Genomic DNA, 20,953 nt, shown 5'->3' with positions numbered 1-20,953 from the left:
AAAATCAACACTCTTTAGTCCTAACCAAGGAGGTGGCTGGGAAAAAGTTTGAGATGGAGCTAAAGCTGGGAAGGGTAGGTGGGCCATTTTTATGCCCCTGTTGCCTGGGTTAGAATGCTCCTCCTTGGGTTTTATCCCAAAGAAAGAGTGGGGGAAGTGCAGACTGGTTCACAACCTCTCTGCCCCAGGGGGGCTTATGTGAATGATGCCATTGACACGGTCCTGTTATCAAGGAGGAATGCATCGTAAGATGGTGCCTTGGTGCTTTAAGGAACGCTCGGTTCGGGGGCTCTCATGGCAAAGGCGGATATCGAGTGTGCCTTCAGGCTGCTACCAGTCCATCTTGATGAATACAATCTGCTTGGTTACCAGCTTAAAAGTCAATACTGCTATGACAAGTGTATGCCCATGGGATGCTCAGTTTCCTGTTCCTATTTCGAGCGATTCAGCACCTTTTTGAAATGGGCTTTCACACAGGCATCAGGGTCCAATTTTGTTATCCACTATTTGGATGACTTCCTTTTCGTGGGACCAGGAGGTAAGGATTGCTGCGCCAAGGCTCTTGCGGTCTTCAAGCGACTAATGGGTTCAGACCTTGGTATTGCTGGGGATTTGAACTGGTTCTGTTAAAGGGGAATACTGATTCCCTGCATATAAGGTGGAGGCCTGTTGATCCTTCTTTTAATCTGGTCTGAGAACACAGAAAGTCACTTTACAGCAGTTAAAGACTTAGGCCAGCTCAATTTTGCCCTGCAGATAACTGTGATGTGTCGCACATGCTATGCTCCGTAGCCCAAGTCATGTCTGGCCTAAAGGAAAAGCACTGTACGACTCGCCTCTGTGCAGATCAGAAGCACGATTTGAGGATCTGGCTGTCATTTCTTAGTATATTCAATGGAGCAATTGAATGGCTGGAGACGTGGAGAAGTGTGGCTCAACGGTTAGAGGCGGCAGACCCAGAGGCAGAGGTCGGCCCGAGACCAGGGTTCAATTCCCGACACGACCGGGAGCAGGACCAATGTCAGCGGGCCCGATAAATCTCGCCTCAGTGCCACTCTAACCATGGCGTCCCACGCTGCAACTCTGGGCAATAGCTTGCTTAATCTCCACTCCGCCCCCATCACCGCCGGGGATGCCTGGCTGCACCTTGGGGATGCCCAGTAAAGGGACCATCTCACAGGGAAAGCCAGGACGGGTTTCCCAGTGGTACAGCGCTGGGACGCTCCAGGGTAACCACGCGCCCTATAAATCCAACATTCATTCATTCATTCATTCATGGCTGGCACCCTTATGGTCCAGCCAAGAGTTTAGTTTGTTCATGGATGAGCAGGTAGCCTGGGTTTTGGTTCCATTTTGGGGAATAAGTGGTGTGCCCAGCCCTGGCCTCAGTCCTGAATGGGCTCGTGTATGAGGTGGAATATCATCTTTTTGGAGCTTTTCCCTATTGTGGTGGCCTGCACATTTGGACCAACCAGTTCCGCAATCTATCAATTACATTTTGGTCAGATAACACGGCAGTGGTGGAGTGCATTCATTTGCAGCAGGCAAAGTGCAAGAAAGAGCTCAGCTTATTGAAGGAACTAGTGTTGATTTGACACAAATATAATGTTTTGTTTAAAGTAAGGCCTATGCCTGATGTATTAAATAACACAGCGGATGCATTCTCTTGTTTCAAGTTGCAGGAAGTTTAGCATTTTCATCCAACAGCAGAGGTGGAGCCCACATACTTTCGAGGCAAAAGAAAGAGTATTTTATGTATACATTACATATGCCCTAGGTAACCCTCAAGGGCAGCTTTTCTCGCTCACAAATGGGCTGGTTTATCTTGGGCAAATATGCTCATGGGGTAGATCAGCAGCATTTGTTAAGTGACACGTCAGCAATGGCCGTTTTTGTGAAATTGGAAGGGAGGTCCAGCCACTCACATTACTTTTTAGTTAAGAAAAAGTGTTAAAGAATGGGAGAGATTGGAGGGTTCAAGTACTGACCAACAGTGTGCCATAGATTTGGACAAGCTGGGGAGGATCATAGAAGTCCTGTAAAGGGTTTGCATTTCTTCATTCAAGGTGGCACTGTTCACCGCTGCCTTCTCCCTTGCCTTTTACAGGGCCTTCACTATATCAAAGTTTGTGGCGAGGATCGAACAAGACTCCCATGGGGGGGGGGGGGGATCTGTAAGGGTATGCCCAGATTTGGGTCCGGTGCTCACTACACCACTGGATTAAAGCTAGCCTGGCTAATGAAGGGTGATGCCCTGAAACCGGTCCCAGGATGCTTGTTTCCGAGCCAGGGAGGACTTGGCTTGGCAGTTCGGGCTGGACTGTTCCCACAAGGAACAGGGTCAAGACTGATTTGCATATGGCTGGGTCCAAACTAGGGTGGTGTAGTGAGCAAAATAATGATGGATTGACCTCCTATCCTTGTGACTGGGGATGAATGTTAGCATTGTCCAGCATTCCGTCCATCAATTGTTTTTTTTGCAAATTTCACCCTAAGTGGGAAGGGTATGCCCAGACGTGGGCCCTGTGCTCACGACACCACTGGATTTAAGCTAGCTTGACTGATGAAGGGTGATGCCCTGAAACAGGTCCCAGGATGCTTGTTTCAGGTCCAGGGACGACCTGGCTTGGCAGTTTGGGCTGGATTGTTCCCACAAGGAACAGGGTCAAGATGATTTGCATATGGCTGGGTCCAAACTGGGGTGGTGTAGTGAGCAAATGATTGATTTAACGCAGATCCTTGTGACTGGGGGTGAATGTTTACGTTGTCCAGCATTCCGTCCATCAATTATTTCTTTTGGGGATCTGGCTGTGACATATTCTGGGTGGGAGAAAATCTGGCGGTAAAACACAGTGCTCTAAGACTGACCAATTAGGAAGGGACGAGTAAAGGATATTGAGAAAATTAGGGTGGCAAACAGGATGTCTGGTGACAGTGTTGCATGGCTACCTCCAGATATGTCCTTGGGGGGGTGGGGGTGGGGGGGGGGGGGACGCTACCTCCTTGCTCGTTCATACCATTGGTGTCCCGCTGACAATTCCAATTCACCCAAGTCATGGGCGGGCCCCTTCAGGCAGCTCAGATCCATGCCAATTTTAGCTTGTATTCCATTAGAATAGGGGCAGCGTCCTCTGCGGTGAGAGCAGGGCGCAGGTTAGGAAAAATTGGTATGTGGAAATCAAATCACAATAAAGCTCTAAGTGTGACAACGTGATGCAGGAAGGGACGACTCCCGACACCTAAAGAAGTGTCTTTTTTTCTCCTGTCAGTTCTGCATTAGGGGACATGGCTCCCGCCAGTGTGTGGATCATTAGTCATTACTTTGTGCGTCAGGAACAAGCTACATTTTAGCAGAGTAATTTCCGCAGGCGCTCAGCAGAGGCAGGTCTTCATTTCCACTGGGCCGGGATGGGAGGTCATCATCCAGATGAACTAAGTCAACTGGTGGAGGAGTTGACTTGCAGGGGGCTTCTGCTGCTGGGGCTCATTATCACCCACATCGGTGGCAACAATGTCACAACCCTGTGCAGGAGTACAATTTTTGAGAACTTGCTGATTATAATTTCTTGGCTGGCCAAAAAATGCCCGGGCACAGACATTGCAAGGTTTCGCATTATCCCCAGGAGGGCCTGGAGATTAAGTCAGTCATCTAGAAGCCTCAATAAGTCTGTGAGGCGTTTGAATAGCAGGATAAAAACAGTTTCCCACAGTTGCATTTGGGTACAATCGGATGTTTCACAGTGATGGGTGAGAGCAATGATATCTTCATATAAAACCTGGTAGCTTTTGCTGTGCTGCATTTCTTGCATCCATTGGTATCAGAGCATGATGGGAGACCTGGTCGGCCGGTGGACCAACCAGGTCTGTGGCAAAAGAGTGGTTGTGTTTTTGTTACACAACCGGTGTACAACCTTGGCCTGTGGTATAAGTACAGGCAAATTCAGGAGGGAACTGGCCTTAAGCATATTTCCTAACTCAGGGCAGGGGTACACATTCTCCAAAGAAGGGCTGTCTGCAGCAAGTGTCCATAGCCTTACATTACGTTGCGCTAGGAAATGTTACAGGGCTGTGGGCAGGCAAGTATGGTCTTGCTCATGACTCTGGAATGGTGAATTTTGGTAGACCAGTTGTATTCCGGCCAAAGGTTCCTCCAAGTCTATCCTAAGGGAGCGGGGGGGGGGGGGGGGGGGGGGGGGGGTTGCCTTGTGAAGACAACAAATGAATGACCCGCGTGGGAGTGCCAGTATAACTGAAACCGGTGATGCAGCACGGAACGGGACCTGAGGGGTAGCCAAACAGGACTCTGACAAAGTTTGGTGGAATTAAAATATATTAATTGCCTGCAATGCTGTTATTTGTAAATGATGTAAATATTTCATTTATTGCTCTTTTAGCTATAATATAGCCCATGTCAGTATGTCGTGTTTAAAATGGATAATAAAGACAGCTTGAGAAAGCCATGATTTCTCTAACGCAAGAAAGGCATGGTGTACTGGGTAATTTCTGAGATGAAAGTTTGCAATGCTCAATGCTGATATTCGGTTTTCACAGGGATATGACTTGTCTCAATGAGGTACGCCACCTGTAATATATCTAATTAATATATCTCAACATTTTCCTTCTCCCTGAATAATCAAAAACATGTAATCACTCAATTATTTTCATTAAATGAGCCAAAAACCATTGAGTAGCAGAATATACTTTCCATAAGCATGTTGTAAGCAAGCCCAAAATTCTTTCTACCCCAAAATATCGGATTTCTTCACAGAAGAAGGCGCTAGTCACTCTAGAATGTGGGCAGAAAAAAAATTAGATCGCATCCAGGTATTTATAAAAAAGTAAAATGAGTGACAGCAAAAAAAACTGCTAACAATGATGAATTATCTTCTCTCTTATTAAAAATATTAAGGTGAAATTGTTGTTAAATGGTCCTTTTCACATTTCATACAAAAAAGTATTGGGATTTTGAATAACAAATGAGGAAAATGTCAAAACTAATTTTAGATCACTGAAAACGTAGAAATTAAAAATTTGAGTTTTCCAGAAATGTTTGTATTTGAATTGTTCCTGAAGAAAAAGTACCTCTAGTTGACTGATCATATCACCAACAGTATGTAGTGCATCACTTGTCAATAGTTGAGAGAACTAACCATAAGATGTGAATATGTGTAAAGTAAAGAAAGAAAGAAATCCTAAAGGGGATCCCAGTGAATGATAGTCTTACAATTATAATTGAATGGTTACCCTACAATATAGGGAAAAGTGGTTCTGATATGAATGGCCAGCTTGCCTGAATAACTAAATCCATCATAGCTGAGTTAACATAAACCAAAGCTGGCACAGTTAGAGCTGGTAACAGCCAAACATGACAGATGCAAAGTCGGCTGCTGTTAGTGCTCAGTCTGATACGAAGTGCTAAAGCAACATGTGCAGCTTTTTGCTTTTATTATATGCGGACAGTCGTTTGCCAATTGTCAAGGATGTGGATAGCATGCCTAATGTGAATAACGTGAGTTAGGAAGAACGATTCCTTGAGCATGAGGTTCAGGACCCATACCCAAAGTTCATGTTGGAGACAATAAACGCACATTTATCCCCATGGCTACCAAACAAGGAAGCAGAAACCTCCTTTAGAAAAAAAGTTATTCAACAATATACGACCTTCCCTCAGTGGGTTGCTGAGGTGTTCAAGAAGGCTATTCAATTGCTGGATTGGTTACTGCATCCTTCCCTCTTAGCTAAGATGCAAGAGTGTCCCCTTGTGAGAGAGGAATACAAAGGAGAGAGATTGCATGCTAACTTGGGGGCACAGACCAGGGTGTAAAATCTCCAATACCACTTCAAATGTGGTGAACCATGGCCTGAGTGAAGAGGTGAAGAGTGGTGAACTGGCTAACGTCAGGGAGCTCAATGGCTGGTGGTCAACAACTCTGCTGGAAGAACACGAAGGCAACAAAGGTTGATGGGCAGAGAGGAAGTCCTCCCAAGTGTGGACAGATTGTACTTCCTTAGTAGTAATGATTCAGTGACTTTACAGTGACTTTTGGAACATTAAAAGATGCTGCAGCTAACTTGCTTCCCAAGACTGTCATGATAGAAGTGTGAGGTAGGGCCCAATGAAAAGAAACAGAGGCAAGCTATCAGGCATTAGAAATGGAAGCAATGGCCTCCTGCAGATTAAAATATTTTTAACAGATCTTAAGCTTGGAATGCCTCATGAACAGCAAGGAATTACTTACCCACAGGGGGAATAGTTGTGGTAGGAAGTGCGTGTCTCAAATACTCATAAAAAATAGTATAATGCAACTGTCCATCCATACTAGATAAAATGAGGTCATTCTCAATCCTGTAGTACTGAATCTTTGTTGTTTTATTACTATTTTAGGACATTTTAAGAAACGTTTAAATGCATGAAATGTTTAAGGGGCCATCTCCCACAGTCAAACTCCATGCCCCTCTTCTGGACCACTTTGTTAGCATTGCAAAGAGCACAATCTAATCACTTGCCTTTTTACACATGTCTATTCTACCTAGCAACTAGGACAAGGACTCCAAAATGACCCGCCACCCCAGTCTTGAAGACACATGTATCCACCAATCTCTATGATGCACCATAAGGCTTTGGGCAACTCACAGCTAAGACACAGGACACGAATTCTACAACACAGGCTCAACAGATGTTACACCCACAGCCTAGATCTGTTTGACATCCACCTTCACCTCCCACACTAATAACCAGTCCTATGAACCAATTATCAGCTTTAGAAGTAGCTCTGAGCATAATTGGGATTCTATAAACAAATACAGAAGACAATGTGTTGACCATAATGCGTACTGAATATTAATGGTTCGCTATTGTACTATTATTACATGTTCATGATTACTTCTTTAAACTGTCAAAAAAGTATATCACAAAATATAGTAAAAAGTAGGTCCTCACCATTCTCATCCAAGTAGGCATAAAACCTTTATAGAGAGACATAAATCCTTCTCCACGAACAGCCTGAATCAGGCAATCAGTAGAAGATCTATACAGAAGCCCCCTATGAAAGACATGTAAAAATAAGTGAACACGAACAATGAATAACATGCAAGGTATGAATGTAATCAGAAGGCTAAACACATGGTACAAGTAGCTTGTGGCGGCTAGACTAATTCAATTAAATAAGCAAGGAGAAACTGCATTTACAATTATGGTAGCCCCAATACTGGTATGATCCACCTGTGTATGAAACTGTAAAGTGTATCTGCACTCATGTTTTAAAACTGTAAAGCCCAATGAAGAGGTATGTGCTCAATCAACCTCAAAGCATTGAAATGGACTGTGATGTCGGGGGCACACATCAAGCCCCGGTAGGGGTGAAGGTCATGCCCCGGTGTTGAATGCTGTACAAAAGGGGGTGGTGATGGACAGATCATCTGAACCAATCAAACACTCACATCCAGTCAACAGATCTGGGTTTTATCCATCACCGTTCTTTAGCCCACACTGCCACCCCAGTTCAGACATTGCCATATGCAAATCAGTCTGACCCTGTGCCTCATGGGAACAGTCCAGCCGAACTGCCAAGCCATGCCTTCCCTGGACCGGAAACAAGCTTCCTAGGACCGGTTTCTGGCATTACAGCGTTCTTCAGCCAGGCTTGCTTGAATCCAGTGGCAAAGTGAGCAAGGGACTCACGTCTGAGCATACCCTGCCAACTTATGGCAAACAAAGCGGTACAAAAGGGGGTGGTGATGGACGGAGCATCTGAACCAATCAAACACTCACACCCAGTCAACAGATCTGGGTTTAATCCATCACCGTTCTTTAGCCCACTCTGCCACCCCAGTTCAGACATGGTCATATAAAAATCAGTCTGGCACTGTGCCTCATGGGAACAGTCCAGCCTGAACTGCCAAGCCATGCCATCCCTGGACCGAAAACAAGCTTCCTAGGACAGGTTTCTGGCAATACAGCCGTCTTCAGCCAGGCTTGCTTGAATCCAGTGGCAAAGTGAGCAAGGGACTCACGTCTGAGCATACCCTGCCAACTTATGGCGAACAAAGCGGTATAAAAGGGGGTGGTGATGGGCGGAGCATCTGAACCAATCAAACACTCACACCCAGTCAACAGATCTGGGTTTAATCCAGCACCGTTCTTTAACCCACTCTGGCACCCCAGTTCAGACATGGCCATATGCAAATCAGTCCGACTCTGTGCCTCATGGGAACAGTCCAGCCCGAACTGCCAAGTCATGCCAGGCTTGCTTGAATCCAGTGACAAAGTGAGCAAGGGACTCACATCTGAGCATACCCTGCCAACTTATGGCGAAAAAAGCGGTACAGGGAAGACATGTCTTGGCAGTTCGATTTGGACTGTTCCCATGAGGCACAGGGTCAGACTGATTTGCATATGGCCATGGTGGTGGAATGAGCTAAAAAATGGTGATGATTAAATCCAGATCAATTGACTGGGGGCGAGTGTTTGATTTGCTCAAACTCTCCATCCATCATCCCCTTTAGTATCGCCCCGGTGTTGAATTCTTACAAGGCTCCGGTCTGCCCTGATGAGAAGTGGCTGCACATGGTAGAAAATAATTGGGGGCAGATTTTGATCACATGCCTTTAAAGAATCATCAAGCCCCGCTGTTAAAAATGTGACAGAACAAATGTGGGCAAAACTTAGGATTGTAGTCTACAGGCCTTTGCACAGACTATTGTAACTGTGCAGTGTTTGCCAACCACGACGGGGGTCTCCATGGTATTGAAATGGAATTGCAAGAAGGCCCCAGTTTGTTGTTGTATCTCTGTGCTCTGTAGTTGACCTGGATTGCATTCAGAGTTAATTCCGTGAGTCAAGTACTGGTGATCAAGATGATTTTAATGTGAGGGTTGCCATGAGCATTGCTGCCTGAAGATAGTCACAGATACTGTCATTTACACTAATTAAAAACTACATTTTACCGAGAATATTGCTTTGGAAAACTTAGAACTAGTGCAACAGCGCCATCTTCTGGCTATGGAGCACAATTGCACCAAGAAAAGGAATTAACTGGTTCACTCAGAGAAAGGAGGATTCAAAACTGGAACAGTAATGAAATATTGCTATAAGGAAATAGGAAACCCAGAACTGTTCTGTGTGAGATGATTGTTAGGTATTAAGTCACTCACTCGTTTGTTGTGGTGCACGTGATGACGGCTAAGTCACTTAGTGACACTGCATTGAATTTGGTGAAATAAGCCAATGTAATGTACATCTGCTTTTGATTTGCAACGTGTCATATTCTAAATTGATACTCAATGTGTATTTTCATTTTACAGTATTATTATAGGGAGGTGGAATCCCCCTTTACAATTATTTGGGAGGTTACTGCAAGTGTGTGGTTTAAAGGGAGGTGGATTCCGCCTTTACAATCATTTGGGAGGTTTTCTGTGGTTTATAGGGAGGTGGATTCCCCCTTTACGACTATTTGGGGGGTTACTGCCAGTGTGTGATTTATAGGGATGTGGATTCCCCTTTACAATTTTTTGGGAGGTTACTGCGAGTGTGTGGCAATAGGGAGGTGGATTCCCCCTTGGGAGGTTATTGTGTGTGGTGGTTTATAGGGAGGTGGATTCCCTTTTGGACTACTGTGTGTGGTGGTTTATAGGGAAGTTGATTCCCCCTTTACAAAGAGGTATGTGTTCTCTTATTGGGAGGTTACTGTGTATTAATGCGTGTGTGGTCCTGCACTAGTATACAGACGGAGCATTATAGTATGTGCATTAGAGGATATGTAAATTTCCCTGGTCCTGCAATAGTATGCAGTAGAGGGTGTTCTTGGTAACTGGATGGTATATCATAGTGTGTGCGGTAGAGGGCGTATGGTATTCCCTGGTCCTGCTATTTGTTTAAGTTTACGACTTCTATATTACTACTTTATTACTTATATTACTACATTTACTATGTCATTATTATTATTATCATTATTATTACATACAGAAGGCTGTCTTACTGTTTATTACTTACATTATTACTATTGCATTGTTATTATTATATAGGGAAGGCTATTTTATTACTTACATTACTATTTTCTCATTATTGAATTACTTTTACACTATTATTATTATTACATAAGGAGAGTTTTGCTCATGTTATTAGGGTGTTCTTTTACGTTTACTTCTGGTATGTTTATCTTCTCTTCCTATGGTTATATATGTGTAATATGTGTATACTATTTCATTTTGTTAAATATTATAAAAAGGGAAGATGTGTAGTAATCTGCTTCTTATGTAATGCATCTCCCTTGCCCTAGTTCTCTGCCTGATGCTCCAGCTGTATGATGTCATTTGGAATGGTATGCATGTTTGTACTTGAAGGGCAAGCAGTTGGAGAAGATGGGCTGAGCAGCCAGGAGGCTGCTCCTGGTGGGGCTTATATTAAGACTTACATTGGAATTTACCGAGCTGTAACTTGAAACATAAACTACAACTACAAGAGCTGTCTACCAGACTTCATTGATTTCTACATTGTGCCTTTGTCAGGAATGTTGGAAATGGTCATCAGCAGGAAAACATTAGAAAAATAGTGGTTATGTTATGTTATGTTATTATCGCTTGTATAGCGCGCAGATGCCGCAGCCAAGAGGCGTCCCGGCACTTTCCGGAGATGGTAAACACAACACAGCAAGAGTAGACCAAGTAAGAAAGCTAAACTGAGGAAAATAAGAAGGTTTTCAGAGCCTTACTAAAAGGGAGCAACTCGGAAATGGAGCGGAGAGTGGCAGGTAAAGAATTCCAAAGTGCTGCCGCCAACACTGAGAAAGAGCGACCACCCATTCTAGCTCTTTTAAAGCGTGGCACTATGGCAAGATTTGCACCTGAGGAACGAAGGGCTCTGGAAGGAACATAGTGTTGAATTGTCCGCGATAGGATAGGAGGGGAGGCAGACGTAAGAATTTTAAAAGTTAAGCAGAGAGCTTTAAACTTAATTCTTTGCCCCACAGGCAGCCAATGGAGATCTTGGATAGTGCGGCGAGCAGACACAAATTTTGGAAGGCCAACCAACATCCTGGCCTCCGCGTTTTGCACCCTCTGAAGGCGAGCCAATTCTGCTTGGTTCACACCCAAAAACAAGGAGCTGGCGTAGTCCAGTCTGGTAAGAACCATAGCTTGGACTATGATCTGTCTAGTATCCGCATCAAAAAACTTGAAGATGGGTCGGAGGCACCGCAGAGCACCAAAACAAGTACCAGCTACGCGCTTAGTGTGGGATGTGAAGGAGTTTATCGTCAAGCCACACCCCGAGATTTCTGACTTCGGCCACGGGGATGGGAGCAGGGCCCAATTCAGATGGCCACCATTGATCTCCCCAGAGTCCGCTTTCCCTACCAAAAATAATGACCTCTGTCTTAGAGGCATTAAGTTGGAGTCGGTTGTAGGCCATCCAGCCTGCCACAGCTTTAAGGGCTGACTGAAAGGTAGGGGCATCCATGTTGGAATCACCATTGAGTGCCACCGCCAGCTGTGTATCATCGGCGTATGACACCATGGTGAGACCGAAGCTATGGGCTACCTCCGCCAGTGGCTGAACATATAAATTAAAAAGGGTAGGGCTGAGGGCCGATCCCTGCGGGACGCCCTGATGGATGGAACGAGAGGCCGAAACAAAGGGGGGAGTGGATACTTTAAAGGTTCGATCCGCGAGGAAGGATCGGAACCATTCCAGAGCTAACTCTCCAACTTCGGCCTCCATGAGACGGTGTAGGAGGATCTGATGGGAGACTGTATCAAAGGCGGCACTAAGATCCAATAGGATCAGTGCCGCCGTCTGACCCTGGTCAAACATCCTCCTGATATGTTCCACCATAACCAAGAGCGCTGTCTCGGTGCTATGGCCCGCTCGAAACCCATTCTGGGAATTATCCAGAATATTAGCTTCTTGCAGATGGGAAGACAAAATGCGATTGGCATGAGATTCTGCTAATTTAGCGAGCCAGGGAAGAAGGGAGATCGGCCGATAGTGTTCAGATTTAGTAGGGTCAAGGGCAGGCTTTTTGAGAATAGGGATGACAGTCGCCTGCTTCCATGCCCTAGGAACACTGCCGGTAGTAAAGGACAGATCCATCAAACTGTGCATTGCAGGGTAGCAGCACTGGGCGAGTTCCCGGAATTGAATAGGTCTCATAGGATCGTCCGGGGAGCCGGATTTGACTTTAGTCGTCAGAGCATTAAACTCCTCCAGAGTAGGGCTAGGGATGATAAGCAGTGGCTTAGCAACTGTAGATGCAATAATGTTCTCCGTGATGGGGGACTGCAAGAATGACCTATAGATAGCTTCCACCTTTTCAACAAAAAATGAGGCCAGATCCTCACACTGAGCCAATGAGGCTTGAAGAGTAAAACAGTTGCTCAAGGTAATGTCTCCTAAAAGTGGGAAATGTGTGCATAGGTAAACGGCACGTGTGCTATTAGCGTATAGACTAATATCATCTGACTTGCAATTCAATTTTAGGCACAAATAGGAATTTGCACCAAACTTAATTTCATCAATGCCTGTCTCCAGCGTGGTGACCCCGTGACATTTTGTTGCCTTTTCCTAATATCTTTCAACAGCACTTTATGGTGATTTTGATTAATGGCAAATACAATTCAACCTAACAAGCTGCTTGCCAATTTTCCATATCCTTTAGTTTATCTGCACCCTTCCAATGCTCATCAACACACTCAAACAAGCATTTGCAAAGCCAATAGGTAGGACATTGCCCCCAGCCTTTGGCAATTCCAATTTTGTACTGTCATGGTTTGTGCAAATCCTTATTGCTGGGAATGCAGCCAGGCCATCGTCTATCGAAAAATAATCTTTGGCTAAAGGCAAAAATATTCTTTGGGTTTTAAAAAAGCACACATACACATAGTAGTCCCTAGGATGAAGGAGACTTTTTTGTGGGTGGGCGCGCTCCTTATGAACGGTCAACATACTTAGGTCATCCTCGCTATTTAAAATGATCCTTCCCCGGCTCAAGCGAACCAGACTAGGTGGACAGTCCATTGCCGTGGCAGCGGCTCGAGCTTGGAATGCCCTCCCCTTCCATCTGCGTTCCAGTCAATCTGTAGCCCAATTTAAGAAACCTAAACACCCACCTATTTAGTAGTATGACATAAGAAGATCCTTGTATGCTCATCTTTGCTTTTCCCACCGCGCCAGGATACTCCCAAGTAACCGTGCGCGTTACAAAACAATTTATACATACATACATACATACAACATACTGCAACTTAAAGTAGAGTCAGCCAGGGGCTGAAGTGTGCTTAAAACCCCTTGCTGCCACAGATATGCTGTAAGAAGTCCACTAAGATCGCCCATTACTGCCTCACCATTGTAATGTTTCTTTAATAATTCATTGTGGGAGGGCAGGTCGGATATACAGACGAGGAGGCTGAATATATTGTCGAACAGGGACTTCTTTATTGTCAGATGGCACAGACTTGGGTTTAACAACAGGCTCGAGAGTTCCTTCCTCTGCAAATGTCTTCTCAGTTCTTGAAGGGCTGGCTGAGGCACTCCACGTTGTTCCTCCTTCTTCAGTCTGAAGGTTGGGGTAGGTCGTAGAAAAGACTCTGAGTGATGTGAGGTCTAGGTAGGGAAGGTAAGTCGTGGCTAAAGATAGTATAGGATACCAATGCTCCCGAAACCAGTGTGTCTCACTTAGTGCCTAAAACATCACACTTTAAACGTGCAGAATATCGTGTTTTGCCATGGTGCCAAAATCATTCCTTAAACATGCCGCCATCCCGTGGTCACCCCTCCCCGCTTTACACAATTCCTCCCTCCTCCCGTAATAATACACTGTACCGCCTGTAGGAGAGTAGGGTCTGCAATCCTATGATCACCCCAGATTTTTGCTTTTTGCTTCACTGGTTTACGACTTTCCCTGGCTGTGGGCCTGATAATCAGGCCCACAGCCTAGCTGTTCTCTCTCTAAATTGACACGTGTACCTTAGGTGTATTTACCAATTGGTACTGGGCCACCTTATCAGTCTCTGTATCCAGGGCATAGGTGTACCCAGGGCCTACCAGGAGCTGCAGCATGTATTATGCCACCCTTGGCTGGCCATCTAAATCTGACACAACTGGCTGCACGACAGCTGGGGCAAGGTGGTGTAAACACCCTTTGCTTTAGATATAGTATTCCTATATCTAACCCTAAAATGGACACATATATTCCTATTAGTCACTCCTATGGCAGGCCTTATCAATCCTGAAGGCAGAGTGCTTGGAATTATGTGAGATGGTGCTCTAGCATGAGCTGAGCCAGTTTGCAGCTTGCGGAACCAAGTACTAATAGCTGTTCCATGATAACGCGTACCATATACTCTTAAGTGCATTATAATCCTCGCGGTTATTTGCTAACTTTGGTATCGCTTTATCAAAACATGTTGAGTAAGTTGTCATACGAATTGGAATACTAACCCTTCGCCAATTCTGGCGACGGGGTTAGCATTCCACCCTTCTAGAGGGACACGACATGTATGTAACTGTGAACCCCGGTTAAAGCTAACTCGAGCCTCAGCATCATAAAATGGATGCTGCCACCACAGACACAAGTCTGACCTCCTGCTGCTGGGAGTCCTTCCAGCGAGGAGAGCTTGGACAAAGGGTTTACTGTCAGGGGCGGTGCTAGCACCATCCCAGACAGGGTTTTGTGTATCCCAGGTAGGCAGGGCTGAGAGGAAGGTGACTGCAAGTGGCACCCCGGTGCTCACTGTGCATATGCCAGCTTGAACCAGTTCCAGGGGCACACCAGCCCCTGAGCTGGGGAAAGTCCGGACAAGGGAGAGGGGTGTAACCACCCCCCTCCTGGTCCCACCCATGGGCAGGACCTAGTCGCGTGCCAGCCCCTTTTTCTAGAATAAAGGTAGGAGCGGGCCCCCTTCCTTCATTAGATAATTCTGAATCTTGACTACTTTCCACGAAAGGACTCTTGACTATATCTGAAGACTCTCCCTTGTGGCTAAGGAGTAGCCTCCCGGATATATGATGTTACAACGCGGACTGTTACAACGCATACCGTTACAACGCGGATTTTACAACGCGGATACTGTAACAACGCATGTATTTACAACGCATTTTTTTACAACGCAGGTACCTTTACAACGCAGACCATTACAACGTAAGTATTGGTAAGTATATATTAATATTAATATTATAAAAGTAACTTAATTTTTAAAAATATAATTTAATGTAATTTTAATTAATTTAATTTCCGTTAATTAATTAAAATTAAAATTAATATTACTTTATTTTTACCCTGTACCCCTGTACCCCAGAAACTCAAAACTGACCCTCAACCCCAAAAATAAATTAAAGTAATTTTATTAAATTTAAATTAATTATTGTAAATTAAAAAAAAATTAACTTTATTTTTACCCTGTACCCCTGTACCCGAAAAACTCAAAACTGACCCTCAACCCCAAAAATAATGTAATGTCATTTAATTTAATTTATTTTCTATTAAATAATTTAATTTAAAATTAATTTTAATTTATTTTTACCCTGTACCCCAAAAACTGAAAACTGACCCTGAACCCTAAAAATACCCCTTTACCCAAAAACTGAAAACTGACCCTGAACCCTAAAAATACCCCTTTACCCAAAAACTGAAAACTGACCCTGAACCCTAAAAATACCTTTTTACCCAAAAACTGAAAACTGACCCTGAACCCTAAAAATACCCCTTTACCCAAAAACTGAAAACTGACCCTGAACCCTAAAAATACCCCTTTACCCAAAAACTGAAAACTGACCCTGAACCCTAAAAATACCCCTTTACCCAAAAACTGAAAACTGACCCTGAACCCTAAAAATACCCCTTTACCCAAAAACTGAAAACTGACCCTAAACCCTAAAAATACCCCTTTACCCAAAAACTGAAAACTGACCCTGAACCCTAAAAATACCCCTTTACCCAAAAACTGAAAACTGACCCTAAACCCTAAAAATACCCCTTTACCCAAAAACTGAAAACTGACCCTGAACACTAAAAATACCCCTTTACCCTAAAACCCAAAACTGACCCTAAACCCTAAAAATACCCCTTTACCCCAAACATATAACATTTAAAATATAACTATATACTTACCAATACTTACGTTGTAATGGTATGCGTTGTAAAGGTACCTGCGTTGTAAAAAAATGCGTTGTAAAAACATGAGTTGTAACAGTATCTGCGTTGTAATAGATGCGTTGTAACAGTAGTGCGTTGTAAAAAATGCGTTGTAACAGGTGCATACCTAGCCACCCTGCACCCGCAGGCACCATCTAAGCATCGTGGTTTGCTGTAAGTCCATCCTCCGGATCAAGACTGCCCAGCTCGACGAGACCCGGATTCCCTGGCATCTCTGACCTCTACCTGCATCATCAGCCCAGCTGAGATTCATGGGTGTGACGAGACCTGAAGGGACCGGCCATCTTCAAAACTGCACGACGCTTAACCAGCACGACCGCCGAGGGATCCTCGAGTGAGTGCTTTGGGGTTTGAGAAGCCCTAACCCTGAGCAGCTCCAGCACCGAAGCCCAGCCCCCCAGCATCCACGAGATCTGCGTGGGGCCCTTCTGCTCTTTGCTGCTCACCGCGTTGTCCGGCCACTTGCCTGCTGGCTTGTAGCCCTCCTGACGACGAACCACGATGATTGCATCGCTGGTCTGGTTGCTCCAGACTGGCCCTAGCTCCCCTCCAACAGAGGAGCACCCCGGACCCTCCTGGTCCACTCCAGATGCCATCTTGACTCCACCGCGCGGGCTTGCCTTTGCCAAGGTTTGTTGCCCCAATCCTGGGTCCAGCATCGCCGACAGCAGACACCTTCGTGGGACAGATCGCACCTCCATCCTGGTCGCCGACAACGCCTCTTGGTCCGAGAGACAGCAGAGTCCAGCGTCGCCCACTCACCTGGTCGAGGTGACTTCATCCCGTGCCATCCTGGGCCCATCTGATCACTGGCTAGTGATTAAGAACTGAGTCCCCTCTGCTTTCAGGTCGTCTCCATCATCGATCCAGGCTTGGATCACATCGAACATCATCACTGGTTGCCTGCCAGCAACTTCTTCTTTCAGGCTCCATAGACTGTAACGAGGATTACAGACGTCTTTTGAACCCTATGCAGCCGCAGCCCCTGGGCTAGGTAACCTGAGCATTTCGGTGCTCCAACGTAGGTTTACTATCTAAGTGTCCTGAACCTTTTTCGTTTTCAGCCTATCTAGTCGGATTCGTCCGATAACTGTAACTTTACGAATACTAGTATCCATAGACTGTCCAGCATCCCGCGTGAGTGCACACTGTGCACCCGATCTCCCTAGGCCTCCTGCTCCTAACCTGAAGGTTCAGTAGTGTAGTCCTAGCGATCCTGAAGCCTCTGGATCTTGTTACTTACCTGCTAGTATTTTTCATTCCACTTTTGTAGTATATGGTTTTTCGTGCCCCTCGGGTATTTGTGTAAATTGTGCGACTTAAAGTATTTTCTTAAGAGTTTTGTTGTGTGCTTAGCTCCCTGACTAATAAAGAGATCAGGGTAGACTTGTTATAAATAAATATCCTTTTATTTTCATAACAACTTGTGTGGTGTCCTTTCACTTGGTGTTCAAGGGGTATATGTGATGGTATAACAGCTGGCTTAACACGCCCTCTAGAGTTTAGCCTAAAGACTGCTCTTGTCCATGCTACTAGGATAGCTGGTCTATAATGTTGACTTACAACCAATCATCAATAAGGGTCGTTTGGTATGATACACAGTGATCACTAGAATAGTGAGCACTATATATCAGGCCAACTTCTCACACCGCCCACCTCCCACAACAACCACCAACCAACAGCCCTAGGTCCGGTTTCACTCACCGGCCCGCCGTAACTCTCCAGAGTCACGGCCCGCTCTCCAGCCTCCTCCGGGGGACACCACCACTCCTCCGTCCAGCGGTCTTCGATCTCCCCCGCCTCCTCGCTGTCAGGAACGCTGTCTTGACTCTCGGCATTCAGCTCCGGCTCCCGGCTCCGAGATTTGGCGTCCTCCGCGTGGTCAGCTTCTTCCGCCCTCAGCTTCGCCTTCACAACGTTCCGCGACGCCTCTTCCTGGTTGGCGTCGGTTTTCACTGGTCCCTCGTCTTCCGCTCCTCCCCTTGACTTCCGTCTTCGCCGTGGAGAGAGAAGAGAAGTGGGTATCTTCTTCCGTGCTTCCAGCTGGACGTGATTATCTTGGCAGCGTCCAATTCGTGCAGGGGATTCTGGGCCCTGTAGTCCGGCCAAATGGTGAGCCCCGCCAGGTCCCCTCTCATATTCATTTACTTTAAACGTAGGACCAAACATTTGTCTTGTCTTTTCTGCACACTACCTGAATATATGATGTATGGCATTAGACTATAGGCAAATCTATCAACCCAGCAACCATTATGAGTTTGTTTCCTTAATGGGTGTCGATAAAGTAGTCACTAAGGTAACCACGCGCCCCTTTGTTTTGAGGGCAGAAACTGCACTAGAGGAGACAATAACAGAGAGAATCTAATAGGACCTTATACCACACTCATCAGGCCACCTCGTCTCCCAACCCTTACATAAAGCAATGTGCCAGCAGCATTATGGTCCTCTACAGCCTTCACGCATTCAGTTTGTTGTTGGGCATTCTGAACATATGCGGGAGACTGGAAGTGAAATATATGCATTAAAAAGCAATTGACAATGTAGAGCTCGAGAATCCCAGTATGTGGTCAGAAACGCATAGAAATTACCTATCATTCAATTTGTTACAGTGTGTGCGGTGTGTTGAGAGATGATGCTAATTTGTAATTTTGTTTAACCCTTTCCATGCTCATGACGAGCTCAGCTCGTCATGATGCACGGTTGAGCTGTGCTGATGACGAGCTGAGCTCGTCATGATTAGTAGGAATGACGAAAAGTCAGCATGGGAGGGGAAAACACCTAGCAGCCAAAGTGTTTAAAGAACACAGCAAACAGAAAGTCCTGTGACTCACACAGGGATGCACACATGAAATATATTGCATGACAAGTTATATGTCTATTGGCCGATTTTTAGAGAGACATCTGAGATGACTGGGCGATTATATATTTGCTACAATCATATAGGCAATCTGTGACCTGCTTAGAGGCCAAATATATAAAGCGGTTTTGCTGTCGCGAAGTGCACTCTCCCACTTTATGAAGGCTTTTTTTCATGAAATGCTTTCAAATTAAGTATATACAATTTCCAACAACTGCACCGGAATTCCAGTTGATCAATTAAAATCTTCTCAAACAGCGCATTTTTCTCGTCATTGGATGTATTGAAAGAACTCCTGTTCAAATATGCCCTCCATCTCAAAATGATGGTATTTTTTTAATAACTTTATTTTATTGATTTTTGAGCAGACAAAGGTACATTGAGTCAAGAGAAGATACCCAGTGTCCCTAATAGAACGCAGCTGGTACAATCAGTAACAGAAGAATCTAAACTCAGCATGCACATTCAGTGTCACAGCTAGCAAACACCCGGGAGAGAGGTGAAATATCTGCCCGAGGGCTATGAGTGCCGATGATGCGATAGCCATCAATAGCGCATCTCTCCTTGAAGCGCACCTGTCAGCAAACCCCCCCCCCCCAACCAGCACCCCCTAGCCCAACTCCGCCCCCTTTCCCACCCTGGAACCGGTGCGCCATGCGCCATGTAGGAACAATGGGTTACGCCTTTTGGGACCCATCCGCAGGAGTCGGAGCATCTGAGAGTCTAAGCAAACTTAGGTATTTGGGGCAAGTCACTTCATTAAATTCTTGCGCCAGCAGCGAGAGGATCGGTCGGCATACCGTGTGGAAGGATGCTGTAGAGGCCGTGACAGTGGCTTGCATGACCTCCATGCCAATAACGTACCACAATTTGGCCACCCACCCAGTATGCGAGGGGCGGGTTTTAGTGCCCCAGAGAGATAAGATGTGGTGTACAGCTGCACCTAGGGCCATCCCCATTTGTTTCCCACGTGCGGATTTAAGTGGATAGAGGAGTGCGTTAGGCAGACCTAGGAGAGTGTAGGCGGGAAATCGGGGGACCTCTGTTTCGAAGTAGGTATCCACATCTTTAAGAACTTCCTCCCAAAACCCTTGCACCTCCCTACACTCCCAAAGTATGTGTGTCAGTGTGCCTGTTTCTCCACAACTTTTTCAACATTCAGGGCTACGGTCGGGATTAATTTTATGTAGTCGAGCTGGTGTCAAATGGCAGTAAATGGCCACTTTGACCGCCGCTTCCCTGCTCCCTACATTCCGTGCTGTGTGGTAAGCCCTATAGTAGATTTGCTGCCATTCCTTCAGCGAGAGGCTCCGTCCTGATTCTGCTTCCCAGTGGCGCTGACCAGCTGACCTGTCTTGTGGTGCGGGAGGGTGCAATATGGGGTACAATTCAGAGATCATTTTGCGATCTGAGTGCTTTGAGAGGAGCCATTTCTCGTAGGTCGTAAGCTTAAGGGGCGCACCAAGGGGCGCACGTCGGATTAGAGCAGCCAGTGACGGAGCTGAAAATATTGAAACCGTTTGGGGTCTTTGATGTCATACCAATCAAGCAATTCAGAATAGGGGATGAAGCCCTGGAGATCAAAAAGGTGGCCCGCCAAGCGGCAAGGCGATGCACGCCACTGAGGGAAAGCTCTGTGCCTGGGGGAAATTCGGGGTTGTCAAAAAGCGGAGTGAGAGGTGAGGGGAAGGAGGTGAGATTCTTCTGCACAGCAACTGAGTCCCATACCCTCATCACTGAGCGGGTAATAGGAGATCTACTCAGGCACGAGGAGCGATCGGCCATTTTCAGGAAAGGTACCTTCCACAAGAAGAGGCGGGCCAGGGCCCTATCCTGAAAGAGCCACCTCTTTTCGGAGTCTGGTGTACTCTATTCCACTAAATAGCGAAGTTGGGCCGCCTTGTAGTATTTCATAAGATTAGGAATTCCTAAACCGCCCTTAGCGGGA

The 20,953-nt window shown here is 45.7% G+C and overlaps 1 protein-coding gene across 2 annotated transcripts in view; it reads right to left on the bottom strand.

Moving 5' to 3' along the window:
- Positions 1–20,953, bottom strand: part of SLC25A27 (solute carrier family 25 member 27) — a 174,840-nt gene that overhangs the window by 9,579 nt on the left and 144,308 nt on the right. Inside the window, exon 8 of one of the 2 annotated variants that reach the window (XM_086926237.1) lies at positions 6,941–7,043. The exons of the other annotated variant lie outside the window; for it this stretch is intronic. Coding sequence (XP_086782363.1) covers positions 6,941–7,043 — 103 coding nt within the window. The remainder of the gene's footprint in view (positions 1–6,940; positions 7,044–20,953) is intronic. 2 annotated transcript variants of the gene reach the window in all.

The sequence above is a fragment of the Lissotriton vulgaris genome, chromosome 6, assembly GCF_964263255.1.
Source record: "Lissotriton vulgaris chromosome 6, aLisVul1.2, whole genome shotgun sequence".
Taxonomy (NCBI): domain Eukaryota; kingdom Metazoa; phylum Chordata; class Amphibia; order Caudata; family Salamandridae; genus Lissotriton; species Lissotriton vulgaris.
Note: the sequence above shows the minus strand (reverse complement) of the source record. Positions and strands in the feature narration are given on the sequence as shown.